We start from the raw sequence: 239 nt of genomic DNA, 5'->3' as shown, positions 1-239 counted from the left end.
ACAAAGGAAACGATAAAATAATGAAGAATAAACTGAACCCAAATAACACATAAAAAACAAACAAACCGATAACCGCTTCAGTGTGCTCACCGGTGTCCATAGCTCCGACTATAGCTGTGGCTATAACTTTGACTATAGCTCTGACTATAGCTGTGACTGTGACCATAACCCCCTCCAGGCTTGGGGTAGGCCGCTGCTATGCACAGGAGGCTCACGACGCATGCCACGCTCAGCTGAAA

The 239-nt window shown here is 46.4% G+C and overlaps 1 protein-coding gene across 1 annotated transcript in view; it reads right to left on the bottom strand.

Annotated features, from left to right (window-relative positions):
- Positions 1-239, bottom strand: part of LOC119588429 — a gene marked incomplete at its 3' end in the record, with an annotated part of 3,306 nt that overhangs the window by 612 nt on the left and 2,455 nt on the right. Inside the window, 1 exon segment of the mRNA XM_037937101.1 lies at positions 91-233. Within this exon segment, the coding sequence (XP_037793029.1) occupies positions 91-233 (143 nt within the window).

This window comes from Penaeus monodon, chromosome 23 (genome assembly GCF_015228065.2).
Source record: "Penaeus monodon isolate SGIC_2016 chromosome 23, NSTDA_Pmon_1, whole genome shotgun sequence".
NCBI classification, from domain to species: domain Eukaryota; kingdom Metazoa; phylum Arthropoda; class Malacostraca; order Decapoda; family Penaeidae; genus Penaeus; species Penaeus monodon.
The sequence above is the reverse complement of the archived record's forward strand: the minus strand, read 5'-3'. Positions and strand labels throughout refer to the sequence as shown.